The sequence below is a fragment of the Lynx rufus genome, unplaced genomic scaffold (genome assembly GCF_022079265.1).
Source record: "Lynx rufus isolate CCGP_SWC_20201006 ecotype Redwood Valley unplaced genomic scaffold, mLynRuf1.p SCAF_1, whole genome shotgun sequence".
Classification (NCBI taxonomy): domain Eukaryota; kingdom Metazoa; phylum Chordata; class Mammalia; order Carnivora; family Felidae; genus Lynx; species Lynx rufus.
The window spans coordinates 91,037,689-91,050,084 of NW_025814823.1; the positions used below are offsets into that span (position 1 = coordinate 91,037,689).

General features: G+C 47.5%; 1 protein-coding gene across 1 annotated transcript in view; it reads left to right on the forward strand.

The window, feature by feature from the left end:
* ADAMTS2 (ADAM metallopeptidase with thrombospondin type 1 motif 2) overlaps positions 1–12,396 on the forward strand; it is a 245,032-nt gene that overhangs the window by 165,794 nt on the left and 66,842 nt on the right. The window contains exon 5 of the mRNA XM_047083060.1: positions 2,308–2,391. Within this exon, the coding sequence (XP_046939016.1) occupies positions 2,308–2,391 (84 nt within the window). The remainder of the gene's footprint in view (positions 1–2,307; positions 2,392–12,396) is intronic.

Consider the following 12,396-nt stretch of genomic DNA (forward strand, 5'->3'; position numbering starts at 1 on the left):
GTATAGGAGGTGCCCTCCCCAATTCTAGTCCACGTCACTCCTGACATCTGTTCTTTCTCTCCACTCATCCCCAAATCTGAACCCCACACTTGACACTTCAACTGCTGTAGTGGGCACTTCAATCTATATTCCATAAAGGAGGCAGAGTAATCTTTGTAAAATGCAGTGTCATTATATTTCTCTCAGGGCTCCATATCCTCTATTGCTCTTTGAACAGAATTGGAATCCTTCTCACTACCTGAATACTTGTGTAGTCTGACCTCAGAGGCCCTTTCCCCCTGCCCAGTTCTTAGAACACACTTTACTGCCTCTGACCCCCAGGACATTTGCATATGCTACTTTCTTTGCCCAGAACACTATCCCTGCTTTGCTGAGTTAACTCCTTCTCATTTCTTATCTCTGAGATGAAATGCCACATCCTTAGGGAGCCCACTAATCATCACTGGGGCAGATTCACCATTAATATGCCCTCAATTTCCCTGCCTATCTCTAAAGGTCCTCATCAGCATCATCATGATGGTGGAGCTGTTTTTGACAGAAGGCCAGTTCCAGGCTGGTTACTGAATCCCAAATGCTAACATGATGCTTGGCATGCAATGGGGCCAATAGCTTTCTCCTGGGTCTACTGGGTACCTGCTAAGGTCTGTGGGGAAGGACAGTCCAAGGCCAGGCAACTTGGGGCCCCGGGGTGGGTGGTGGGCCCTGTGAAAGGCCAGGGTGGCTCAGCTTGAGAAGTCCCATTGCAAATCTATAAGGGGCTCATTGCTGGACTGGGGTGGGGGGGGGGAGGAGGTTATACACTTGGCAGGATGGACATCTACACACCAAAGCTGATGGGTGAAGAAAAAGGCAGCTATTTTTTAGTTCTTATATTTGATGCCACCCTCACTCCAGGATTGAAGGGAAAATGTGACCTGGCCCCTGAGAGGTGGCTCAGGCTCTTCCTGTTCAGAAGGCTTTAGGGGGAATAGTCAGGTCAGAGGGTAAGCTCTGACTCTGGACTTGCCTTAGCTCAGGCTACTCTAACAACATACCACAGGCTGGGTCACTTAAACAGCACACATTAATTTCTCATAGTTCTGGAGGCTAGAAATCCAAGATCAAGGTGTCAGCCAATTTGGCTCTTAGTGAGGGTTCTCTTCCTGGCTTGCACATGGCCTCCTTCTTGCCATGTCCTCACATGGCGGGGGACCCCACTCTCATGACATCAGCCAATCCTAATAGCCTCTCAAATGCCCCACCTCCAAATAGCATTATGTTGGGGGTTAGGAACTTGAGGGGATGCAATTCAGCCCATACCAGGGCTGTTCATCTCCTGTCCCTCCTCCCTCAGGGTAGGGGTGGTGCATGGCTTAGCTCCCCTGCATCTGCACACATCTGTCCCAGCATGCTCTGCCCTGGGCACTGACCCTCCAGGCTTTGGCCCTGCAGTTGGGGTCATTCAGGGTTTATTCTCTCTGCCGTGGCCACACAACGTCTGCCCCCCTGCAGGACAGCCCTCCTGCAGGACAGCACCCCCTGGACTCTCTCTGAAGCCAACCCACAGGCCAGCCCGCATCTATCCTGCCCACTATCCCTGGGTCCCCTATGTGTAGTTGGGAGCTGTACTCCATTTGGGCTCTCTGAAGCCACCCCTTCTCCATATGAACCTGTCCCTTCCCAGGTCCCGGACAGCAGAATCAAGCCCTCTCTGCTTTTGACTTCTTCCCAAATATCAGGGCTATTTTTATGCTCCCTGCCCTGTTCCCCACCCCCCACCCGTGACTCGAGACATGGGCTGGAGGTCAGGGGTGGAAGGAGTAAAGTGAAGCCTAGTCATTCCTCTCGGTCTTTCTTCCCCCTTTCCTCCCTCCTGCCCCCTCCAGCTGCAGCGGGACCTCTCCATGTAACTGCCTTCTTGGCTTCCACACCATGACTTTCAGTCAAAGTCTGTGAGCCAAATTGGCCAGGCTTTGCCTGTGAGAGATAAAGCAATACTTTGGAGACAAAAACCCCTTTCTCTCTTATAAACTGGCTTTTAGAGCTATCGTCTCACTGTGGACTAAAAAATCCAGTTTGACCCACATTTAGGGATGTGCACCCTGCCCCTGTGACCTCATGGCAAGGCTTCCGCCAATCCAATTTAGCGGTGGTGACAAATATGTCATCTTGCTGTTAAGCTTTGTGAGACAGGGACTGTCATCCCTGTTTGTGGAGGGCACCGCACAGCGTGGGCGGGTTGACAGCCTCCCCTGGGCTCCACCTTGTCATCTGCAGGTGGTCCTCAGGCCTGTGGCTCCTGCTGACACCTCCCTGGTTGTCTTTCAGGTCAACGAAATCTATCATGACGAGTCCTTGGGGGCCCACATCAATGTCGTGTTGGTGCGGATAATCCTGCTTAGCTACGGGAAGGTGAGTGAGCTGGTGGCTTCCAGACACAGTGGAGCCTCCCCAACTCTCGTGATCTCTGTGGGGTGAATGGGGACCCTCCAGTGAGGCACAGGTCTCCTCTGAAAGCCAAAACCTCGGTGCCTGTCCCCAGCTCGGCCCGTGGTACCTGGAAGAGACAAGAAACTCGTGAGCCTCCCCCATATTCCTGATCCCCTTAGGTTTTGTTATTATTCATGTGTGGAGAGGCTAACTGATGATCAGGAGGTGACTGCCATGGAAAAGTCGGTTTATCATTCACACAGGGCCACTGGGGCAGCACCAGGATGGGTCAGAAGGCAGAAGGAGTGGGGGACTGTTGTCTCCACAGGAAGGGCTGCGTGTGGCAGAGTAAGCAGGCACAGGACTGGCCAGCATGAATAATTCCTGTGGGCTCTGGGTCGTAGGTGGCTAGTACCTGCCCTGAGTGACTCAGGCAGGGTGGTGAGAGCCCAATGAAGGAGGTGGCTGGGGGTGCGGACTCTGAACTGGTTGGTTTGCATTTGAAAAGCATGCTCCAGAGCGAGTTGTTTATTATCTCTAGGAATTGGCTAACCCCAGGAGGGTCAGCATGGCCCCAGACATCAAAGCATCAGAAACACTGGTTACTTCTCCCCTCCCTCCCACCTCTTCCACCCATGTTCTCCTCTTCTTATGCTGTGTGGCTTCTGCCCTCACTGGGCTCTCTTGCCCTCCCTATCTTCTCTTGCTGTCAAGCTTGGTGCTGTCTTTCCTAGCAGCATGCAGGGGTCTGTGCAGCTGGGGTAGGAAGCCCCCAGAGACAGTGACCCAAGACCTGAGACAGAAAGATAAGGGGGTGCAGAGAAAGGAAAGATGGTGAGGAAGGAAGAAGCCCTGTGCTGGGCAAGTCAGAAGTACTTTACCCGTATTAACTCACTGAAGCCAAGGGCAGATGGGGAGGCGGATGTATGACAATCCCCGTTTCACAGATTAAAACCCTGAGGCTTAAAGTGGGTTGGTGGTGTTCTGGGTGAGTGGCCAGTGTCATTTGGCTCCTGCAGAGTTGGGCTTCTCACCCTGCAGCCAAATTCTAGAATCCATCGTCTGACTTCGCTCAGTATGTACAAAAATCAATGATCAGGCATGGTAATTAGGTACAGGGTTAATTCATCTGCTCAAAGACAAAGAATCTTGGTCTCCAACAGTAAAATCGAACTGCACACAACCTACAAGGCCCGTGGTATAAAAAACGACAATGGAGGGCTCGTGTGGCCGGATGAATTCCAGGAATAGTAGATCTTGAGCCCACTCTCTTTACCCTAGGAAGCACGTCCTTCTAAAGTAGAAGCGGCCACAGTAAGGACACCAGTTATGCTCTTTCATGCACCCCTGGGAGAACATAAGATGTATCAAAGAAGACTGTCAGAACAAGGCAGAAATTGGAAAAAAACTAACTGCAGGAGTCTTTCATTCTCTTTTTAAGATCTTTAACAGATTACATTTTAAAAGGCATAGAAGTTTCAAATAAAATAATAATAATGTATAAAGTTAAATTAGTAGTTCTATCATTTTCTTCTTTGCCCTGTGTGACTCCTTTTTGAGGAATCCTAGAACACTTGAAAATTACAAAAGTACTTTAGGTTGTAAAGAAAATTCCAGTGAATTTTATACAGCAAAAACTGTCCGGGCTATCTTTTCTGACTCAGTGCCCTAAAACACGGTGGAAGGAAGGGATATATGAACTGAAATAAAAAGTCCAATTTCTTTGAAAAGTTAAAGAAACAACCTGCTTGGAAGACTATTAGAGCTGGGAAAATTAATGAAAGTGATAGTACTACAGATCAAAACCTATATAGAGTGTGGCCAAAGCTGTATTCAGAGGCAAATTCGCAGGTGCTTTCCAAGATTACACAAGAGAGAATGAATACACATGGACCCTGCAGTAATGTTAGAACAAAAGTCCATAAGAACTGCAAACCAAAAACCTAAGGAGGACAAAAATAAGGAGGTAGTTTCGGAAAAGCAGAAATTAAAAAATTAGGAAATAGAAATAATTGAACCAATCAAGAAGAGAACCTTAGTGAATGCAAACCTCTGACATAAAGAGAGAGAGAGCGAGGAAACACAGACTGAAAGATGAGAAAGGGTGTACACAACGTAACCTACACCAGGATGCTTATCTGGACAGAAGAGAAGGCATTTGGGGCAGTTGCCACACTAGGCCGCTGCTGGAAGACCCCCATTTCGGGTCCTCTCTCAACCCCCCTCCCTCCAGATGGCCAGCAGATGAGGTGGACCAGCTATCGGAGGGCTTAGGGAGGCTCTCTAGCCCTGTGTCCAGGTTTGGGGTGCTGCACTCCCTGGGAAGGGAAGCTGAGGGTGGACCCTAGCCCAGAGATCCAGTCCCAGCCTCCATTCACAGGCAGGGGTCTTTGGAATGGCCCAGTGGAGTAGCTGTCCACATGTTCTACACCCCCCCTCATTTCTCTCCTTCCCCAGACCAGCTCCTTCCAGCCCCTCCATTACCACCTGGGGCCCTCCAGCCAGCCTCCTTCGGTGTCTGAGAATTTTCAGAAATTTGGCATGAGGTGTGGACACAGTGAGATCCCCCACCCCTTTTCTCTACTTCTGGAGGGGGGAAATGGGAAACTTCAGGTTGGCCAAGGGCATGGAAGTAGATAGAGTTGGAGAGCCACAGAATGGTCTGGGCACCAGGTGGCAGCTTGCGTCCCCTCCGCCCCTGGTTGCCCCCATATTGGTTAAAAAGACAAATTTGGAAATTGTGCGTTGTTAATTGCTTCCTAGTGGTAGCAAAGCTTTGGCTCTCAATTCGGCCTGAAATGTGTCGATTGCTCAAGGAAGCAAAGCTTCGTTTATTTTAACTACACCCCAGCAGGCTCTGTGCTAAATTGTTCCCACCCAAAGCCATTTTTTCTTGTTGTTGTTTTCCCCTTCACGGCTGCCAGCAGGTAGATAGACTGTGTGACCAACAGTCCGACATTTGCAGAAGTGTCAGAACCTGAAGGTGAACAGTTGAGTATCTCTGAGTCAGGGACGAGGACACCCTGGGAAGCAGGGATTTCCTGGGAAATGAGAATATTTCAAAGCCGAAAATGTTAGAAAACACCATAAGTCCCATAACCATGGAGGGAACTCAAGTTCTCTAGCACTTTCAGAGTTCTCTGAAAATTACCTCTAAATAGAGAGTCAGATCATCTATTTTTGCCAGTGCATTCTTATTCATTTCTAAGGAATTATTAGCAAGGATAATACAAGGCCATGGAAATCATTTCAGAGCACACACACACACCATATATATATATATATATATATATATATATATATATATATATTCTGACATCCACCCAATTTATTTTTATAGCCAGTGTGATTCCTATACTCAAAGCTGCCAGAGGTAACATGTCCAAGACAATGTGCAGACCTGTCTTCCTTCTAAAAATAGACATAAAAAATCCTGAGGCTTAATTCAATAATGCAGAAAAAGAAACTCCCAGCACGATAAAATAGAGTTTATCCTGGGAATAAGGCAATCGTCGAATATCAGGAAGTCTGTTCATATAATTCATCACATTTGCTTGCCAAATGACAAAAGCTTGTAATTGAACCCATAGTTTTTGAAGGGTTTCTGTGTGCCAGGCTCTGTGCTGGGCCACTGACGTGGTCCCTGACCTCAAGAGCTTCTAAAGCAGAGGTACAGACAAAGAAACAATGATTACAGGGGGTCAGGGACTCATGGGGGGAAGATGAGGCAGGCAGCCCTCACAATGTCAGTCAGGCCAACTGACTGGAAGGGAGTAAAAGGGAGAAAAACCAGAAGAGGGGTGTTTCCAGGATCTGATTTGCATTTCCAAGAGGATCCCTGGATTCCTGTGGGCATCATGGTGGGTGGGAGCCTGGCTGAGGAGGGTGCGGGCGCCATTGAAGGGAGGACGGCGGTGGGCTGTACCGAGACCATGGCCACAGGCTGGGGTAAAGAAGGCAGATGGAAGAGAACTGTAGGAGGCCAAATCCAGAGGACATGGGTTCTAAGTGGATGAAGGTGGGGAGACCCTGAGCCCATGCCTCAGGCAGCCAGGTGCATGCTGATTGATGTCAATCACTCAGATGGACAACACAGGAAGAGAATCAGGGTGTCGGAGGGAGAAAGGCAATGAGTTCAACAGGGATGTGTTGAGTTTGAGGTGCCGAGTGCCACCCCAGTAGAGATGGCAGGAGAGGCTGGCATGGGGGCCTGGGGCTTGGAGAGAAGAGATGAGTATTGCTTGCAAAGGCATGAGTGGGGGGTGCATGGTGAGGTATGCCGAATGGGGGGCCCCTTAGAAAGAGCTTCCAGGAGCCCCTGATGCTCTGAAGCCACCAGCAGGGCAAGGGCATGGTCTGCAGCATAGTTGCTGAGAGAGTACCTCCCAGTATTCAAAAATCTGTGAAAACTAGTAACAGATGGTAACATGACAACCAAAATTTTATTTAAAGGTGGAGAAAAGAAGCACATGTCCCTAAGAGTGTCTGCATAGCTAATTCATAGGATGCTCCTAGACATTTACACGGGAAAATAGAGGGGTTCCATAGTCCAGTGAGTCTGGGAAAGGCTTGTCAAAGAATCTGTCAGAGACTTTACGACAGAAATGTGCACGGTGAATCTCAAGAAGTGGATCACTACACATAGCTTCTCAAACCTGTTTCTCAGTGGAACCCTTTTCCTCACGTAGTCAACATTCTACAGAACTCACTTTGGGAAATACTGCCCTCATTGAGGCAGTTACAGTAAACGTGGTGACCAGAAGGTAGCTTTGTTACTGAGGTTCTGGAAATTCTAGATAATGTCTTAGGACATGGAACCAATATCGGAAAAGAACAGATGAAATTTTAATTGGTTGCTGATGATTATGTGCCTGGAAAACCCAGAGGATCCATTGTAAAGCTTTTAGAGTTAATTAAAGAAGTTTAGTGACATGGCCAACTGTAAGATAATTCTATAAAGATCGCTAATTTTTATAGGAGACTGTTAAAAACTGAGAACAAACTGAGGGTTGATGGGGGGTGGGAGGGAGGGGAGGGTGGGTGATGGGTATTGAGGAGGGCACCTTTTGGGATGAGCACTGGGTGTTGTATGGAAACCAATTTGACAATAAATTTCATATATTGAAAAAAAAAAGATCGCTAATTTTTGCATAAACCCACAATACCCTAGTAGTAGGTGTAATAGGGAAAGAAAAGTTCCATTTACAAAAGTAAGCAAAAATATAAAATATCTGGCCCAGTCCTAACAAGATAGATACAGGACCTACAGTAAGTAAATCGCACATGGTTTTGTTTTTAAAGTTTATTTGATAGAAAGAGAAAGAGAGTGAGCACAAACAGGGAAGGGGCAGAGAGAGGGGGAGAGAGAGGGAATCCCAAGCAGGCTCTGCACTGTCAGTGCAGAGCCCTGTGCTGGGTTCAGATCCACCAACTGTGAGATCATGACCTGAGCCAAAGTCGGAGGCTTAACCAACTGAGCCACCAAGGTGCCCTGAAAATTGCACATTGTTAATGATAGGAAGAAAATAAAAATAAAGGCAGAGACATATGTTGTTCCTACAGGAAGACTGGGTATAGTAGAGATACTGATTTTTCCTAAATTAATAGTTGGAAATTTGGTGAAATGATTCTAAGATTCATCTGGAAGCCTTATAATCCAGTCAAGACTGGCTGGGAGAGGCACCTGGGTGGTTCAGTCAGTTGAGCATCCTACTTGATGTCAGTTCAGGTCATGATCTCATGGTTCGTGGGATTGAGCCCCACAATAGGCTCTGCATTGAGAGTGTGGAACCTGCTTGGGATTCTCTCTCTCCCTCCCTCTCTCTGCCCCTCCCCTGCTCGTGTGCGTACTCTCCCTCTGTCCCTCTCTCTCAAAATAAATAAACATTAAAAAAAAAAAGACTGAATGGGAAAGCCTCAAAAGCTAAGCAAATAAAGAGAGATTTACTTCAAACATCTTATAAAGTGAAAATAATTAAAATCATACTGTATTTGCGTAAGCATTAACAGATCAATTGAATAAACTATGGAGCTCTGAAAACACTTCATATATTTAACTTAGCATGTGATAAATATAAATGAAATGGCTATTAAGTGTTATAAATAAATATATGAAAAATATAAATTTCATGTATAGTAAATTAAAAATAACATATGATAAATAACAGGCCAATAAAACATTCAACTATTTAAACCACAAAAATCAAGAAGAAAATATTGGTTGTCAAGGGGGCTCCTTAAGCGTAAGTACAATAGAAGGAATTGTAAAGGGGAAGATAGATATATTTGAACACTTAAAATATAAAACTTCTGTCCAGAAACAATTACAAGACAAAGCACGAGCATGAAAAACACTGGCAATATGGCAGTGATACCCTAATATATGAAGAGCTCTTACAAACCATAGGAGAAACAGAATTGGCAGTGGGTATAAACAGTTTACAGAAGAAAAATACAAATGGGCAAAAAAAAAAAGAAGGAAAAAAATTTAACTGTACTATTAATCAAATAAAGAATACAATTTGCCATTTTTATTTTTTTTTCAGTTTATTTATTTTGAGAGAGGGAAATAGAGAGAACACAAGCAGGGGAGGGGCAGAGAGAGAGGGAGAAAGAGAGGATCCCAAGGAGGCTCCACGCTGCCAGCCCAGAGCCTGATTCGGGGCTCAACCCCATGAACTGTGAGATCATGACCTGAGCTGAAACCAAGAGTCAGACGCCAACTGACTAAGCCACTCAGTCACCCTGCAATTTAACATTTTTAAAGGATCGCCTGTGCTCAGATTAGAAAGAGGGATTTAACTGCTGGCTTGGATGGGTAAAGCATTACCCTTTTCTGGTATGAGTATAAATGGGTACACATTTCTAGAAGGAAATGTGACAGTACTCACCACTTCCCTTAAGAAGGTTCTTCCTGTTTGCTGTCCACCCGCCTTGTTCATTTCTATGACTCTATCCCAAAGCAGTTATCAGAATTGCGGACAAAGTTTTAGGAAAAAGACAAAGGCCATGGCCTTATTTCTAAGTGTAAACAACTGGGAAAAATCTCAACTGTCTACTAACAGGGGTCCAATTAAATAAACTGTAATATGTCTGTGTGGTAGAATACTAGGCTGCTAATAAATCCCACTTTATTTTTTTTATTTTTTTAATGTTTATTTATTTTAGAGAGAGAGACAGAGTGCGCCCAGGGGAGGGGAAGACAGAGAGGGAGACATAGAATCCGAAGCAGGCTCCAGGCTCTGAGTTGTCAGCACAGAGCCCAAAGCAGGACTCGAACTCACCAACCGTGAGATCATAACCTGAGCTGAAGTCAGACACTTAACCGACTGAGCCCCCCAGGTGCCCCATAAATCCCACTTTCAAAGCACTGGGGAATTGTTACAGCATACAGTTAACTTTATTTGCTTTTGGAAAACAGAATATAACTTATCGTATGGGGTTTTTTTTAAGTTAAAAAAATTTTTTTATGTTTATTTATTTTTGAGAGACAGAGACAGAGTGCGAGTGCGGGAGGGGCAGAGAGAGAGTCACAGAATCTGAAGCAGGCTCCAGGCTCTGAGCTGTCAGCACAGAGCCCAATGTGGGGCTCGAACTCATGAACCGTGAGATCATGACCTGAGCTGAAGTCAGACGCCCAACCTACTGAGCCACCCAGGCACCCCCTAAGTTTTTTTTTTAATGTTTTCTATTTATTTTGAGAGAGAGAGCAGGGGAGAGGGGCAGGGAGAGAGAGAGAGAGAGAATCCCAAACAGGCTCCGAGATGTCAGTGCAGAGCCCTATGTGGGGCTTGATCTCATGAACTGTAAGATCATGACCTGAGCCGAAATCAAGAGTCAGATGCTTAAGCAACTGAGCACCTGTGTGCCCCAACTTATAGTATGATCTTAATTTTGTGTACAAATATATGTACAGAAGGGATTGGAAAGAATACATCAAAGGTGACTAATATTTCTCTCTGGGCAGTAGGCCATGGATTTTTATTTTCCTCTTTGTATTTTACTGAACTTTCATAATTTATCATGATAAGCATGTTTCTTTTCTACACAAAATAGTGCATTTTTAATTATGAAAAAATAGTTTACATTTTTTAAAAAGCACTTAAAAATGGCAGAATCCAAGTAATCCCGTTTTTTTTTTTTGTCTTTTTTTTTTTTTTCAACGTTTATTTATTTTTGGGACAGAGAGAGACAGAGCATGAACGGGGGAGGGGCAGAGAGAGAGGGAGACACGGAATCGGAAACAGGCTCCAGGCTCTGAGCCATCAGCCCAGAGCCCGACGCGGGGCTCGAACTCCCGGACCGCGAGATCGTGACCTGGCTGAAGTCAGAGGCTTAACCGACTGCGCCACCCAGGCGCCCCCCAAGTAATCCCGTTTAACTGAATCCACCTGAGTAGAGTCTCCAGTGGCATGCGACAGGGCTCTGTCATGTCCAACATTTTATTCCTGATTTGAAGGAGGACATTGAAGGGATTTTCTGCTTTCACTTGGCACCTCAACTCTGTGGAGGCTCGGAGACAGTTGGGGAGGGGAGGGGTTCTTCTGCCCTCAGGGTCACTGTCTTACCTTTCCTGTGGTTGGGCCCAGGGGCTCTTCCAGTCTCCTGGTTAGGGACCTCTGAGCAAACCATCTGGGCTAGAATGCAGGCTGCCACCTTACCTGCAGGTGAGGCCAAATTCCCCAGGAGTACAGGCACCTCCCTCAAGGCCAGGGCCATGTGGTTACGCCCCTCACCCCAAGTCTCCCAGAGGCAGAGTGGAGAGCATTGTCTGGCTCTTCCCAGGGACGTATGGGGAAGTGGGTGGGCCACGGGGCTGCCTGGAGGTCACGACCAGCAAGGTGTGTGGCTGGAGCTCACCTGGGCACTAGGGCAGCTTCAGTGAGACCAGTACTCGGACAGTGGCAACCAGGAGGGGCACAGGGGGACCCCAGCTCCCGTGACTTCCTGCTGGGAAGGAGTTTAGGAATTGGAAGGGAGAATCTGGAGCAGGAAGCACGCTTTCAGAGCTAAACCCAGAGAGCGCCTACTGGGACCCAGCCAAGGGCTCAACAGCCCAGCCTCACACCTCTGCCAGTGACATCAGAGGAGTCAGGATAGAGGTCATCGCAGGCTGTGGGGGATTGCCCATCCCCGGTACCCCCAGCATGGCTGAGAGGGACAGCATGCTCCCTGCTCCTCTGCTGCCCCTGGGGATCCAGCTGGGCTGACCTGTCTCCTGTAGCAAAGCTTACCCATGCCCTGCCCACCTTCTGCCCTGCCTGTCCCCTGGGAGCCCAGGTGGGGCCCATGAGGCTGTGGTGGAGGTCTCTGGAAAGGGCTATTGCCTGTCATGGCCAGTGTGTCCTGGGGGATTCCAGAAAGTTACAGGGCCTGACTGATGCTCGGTCCTCCTGGGGCAGGTTGCTGGAGTGTGAGGGCTTCCAGGGTGTGGCTTTCGATCTCCTGAGGGAGGACACATGGCAGAAGTGCAGGCAGGGGTTCAGGAGAGTCAGGAGGGCACCGCTGGTGCTGTCCAGATACCCTGACGTGAAGGAACTGAGTGCAGACCCCACCTGTTGGTCCAGCATTGCTGGAACAGGGTGTGCCACCCTGGGCACAGAGGTTTGGTGCAGCGTACTTAGCTGTGGGCTCTGGTTGATTTAAGAGAGCACAGTCGTCAGCCTCAGGACTCAGGAGCAACGTCCCGCTGACCTGGAGCGACCCGACAACACAGGAAAGTGACCATCTGTGAAGAGCAGGTTTAGGGCTGAGGTCGCTGAGCCGGACACACAGAACACTCAGCCCCGAGGGCCCATCGCTCACCAGTAGTCCTGGAAAATATGTTTAAAAGGAATTCTTAGAAAAGGAAAATGTGACAAAACCAAGATATACAAAAATACCAGCCCAGACTTTTTTTTATTAAATTCCGTTCCCATAAAACCACATCATCAAATTGCTGGACAGGTTTCGCTTTTTGGCACTCGTCTCATTGTGGACGGTTAACAG